Genomic DNA, 867 nt, shown 5'->3' with positions numbered 1-867 from the left:
GCTCTGCATGGCGCCATGATCGCACTGTGCGGTGCCATGACCACGCCATGTGGTGACATGGCCCCGCTCTGCACGGTGCCATGACCACGCGTGCCGTGCCACGGCCCCGCTCTGTGCCGTGTCACGGCCGCCCTGTGCAGTAACAGGTCCCTCTCTGTGACGGTGGCACCTCAAGGCGCCATAAGTGCGGGCGTGGCCGCCCCGCTCGCCCCGTCCCGAGGCCGAGCCCTCCCGCCCCGCTCCCGGCGCCAGCCCGGGCTTCCCTGACGAGGCGCGAGGCCCCGGYGCGGCCCGCAGCGAGGGCTGGCACCGAGTCTGGAAAGTCTCCGCGCAACAAGTGGGGGCGGGCGGGCGGCGGCCTCGGGCGGGGAGGCAGAGACGGCCGCGGGCGTCGAGGCAGCCGGCTCCCGCCGCGGGACGAGCAGCCTCGGGCCAAGCTCCTCCGCGGCCACCCCCTCCCTGGAGCGCGCCGGGCTCGCACACGGCCGCTCCCGCCGCCCCCGCCCCAGGCCGGGCAGGGCCGCGCCCGCCTCGGGAGCCGGCTGGCTCGGGGCAGGTGATGGCAAAGCTTCGGCGGCGGCGGGGCGCATGCGCAGGCGGCTGGCGCATGCTCGGCGAGAGCCCGGGACGGGGAGCGGAATCTGGCACTCGGCAACCTTCGGCGGTTTCCGTGCAGGCCCGGCCGCCATTTTCTCGCAGCCTCCCTGCGCTCGCTGCCTGCGCGGCTCTCCGTCCTGCCTGCCCGCGCTTTGTCCTGCTCGGCGATGGACGGGTGAGTGCGGGGCGCGGGCTGCCGGGGCTTTGCCGCCGCCTGGCCGGTCCCGGGGCCTGTCCCGGTCCGGGGGGGCTCGGTGGCCGCCCGTTGGC

General features: G+C 76.7%; 1 protein-coding gene across 3 annotated transcripts in view; it reads left to right on the top strand.

Annotated features, from left to right (window-relative positions):
- The first annotated feature begins 591 nt into the window (after positions 1 to 591).
- PTBP2 (polypyrimidine tract binding protein 2) overlaps positions 592 to 867 on the top strand; it is a 56307-nt gene continuing 56031 nt past the window's right edge. Inside the window, exon 1 of one of the 3 annotated variants that reach the window (XM_026057567.1) lies at positions 592 to 772. Coding sequence is in view for 2 of the 3 variants with exons in the window: in XM_026057565.1 (XP_025913350.1) it covers positions 765 to 772 (8 nt within the window). In the remaining variant the exon portion in view is untranslated. The remainder of the gene's footprint in view (positions 773 to 867) is intronic. The other 2 variants (XM_026057565.1, XM_026057566.1) reach the window with 2 other exon arrangements.

Source organism: Apteryx rowi, unplaced genomic scaffold, assembly GCF_003343035.1.
Source record: "Apteryx rowi isolate R43461 unplaced genomic scaffold, aptRow1 scaffold_14, whole genome shotgun sequence".
Taxonomy (NCBI): domain Eukaryota; kingdom Metazoa; phylum Chordata; class Aves; order Apterygiformes; family Apterygidae; genus Apteryx; species Apteryx rowi.
Note: the sequence above shows the minus strand (reverse complement) of the source record. Positions and strands in the feature narration are given on the sequence as shown.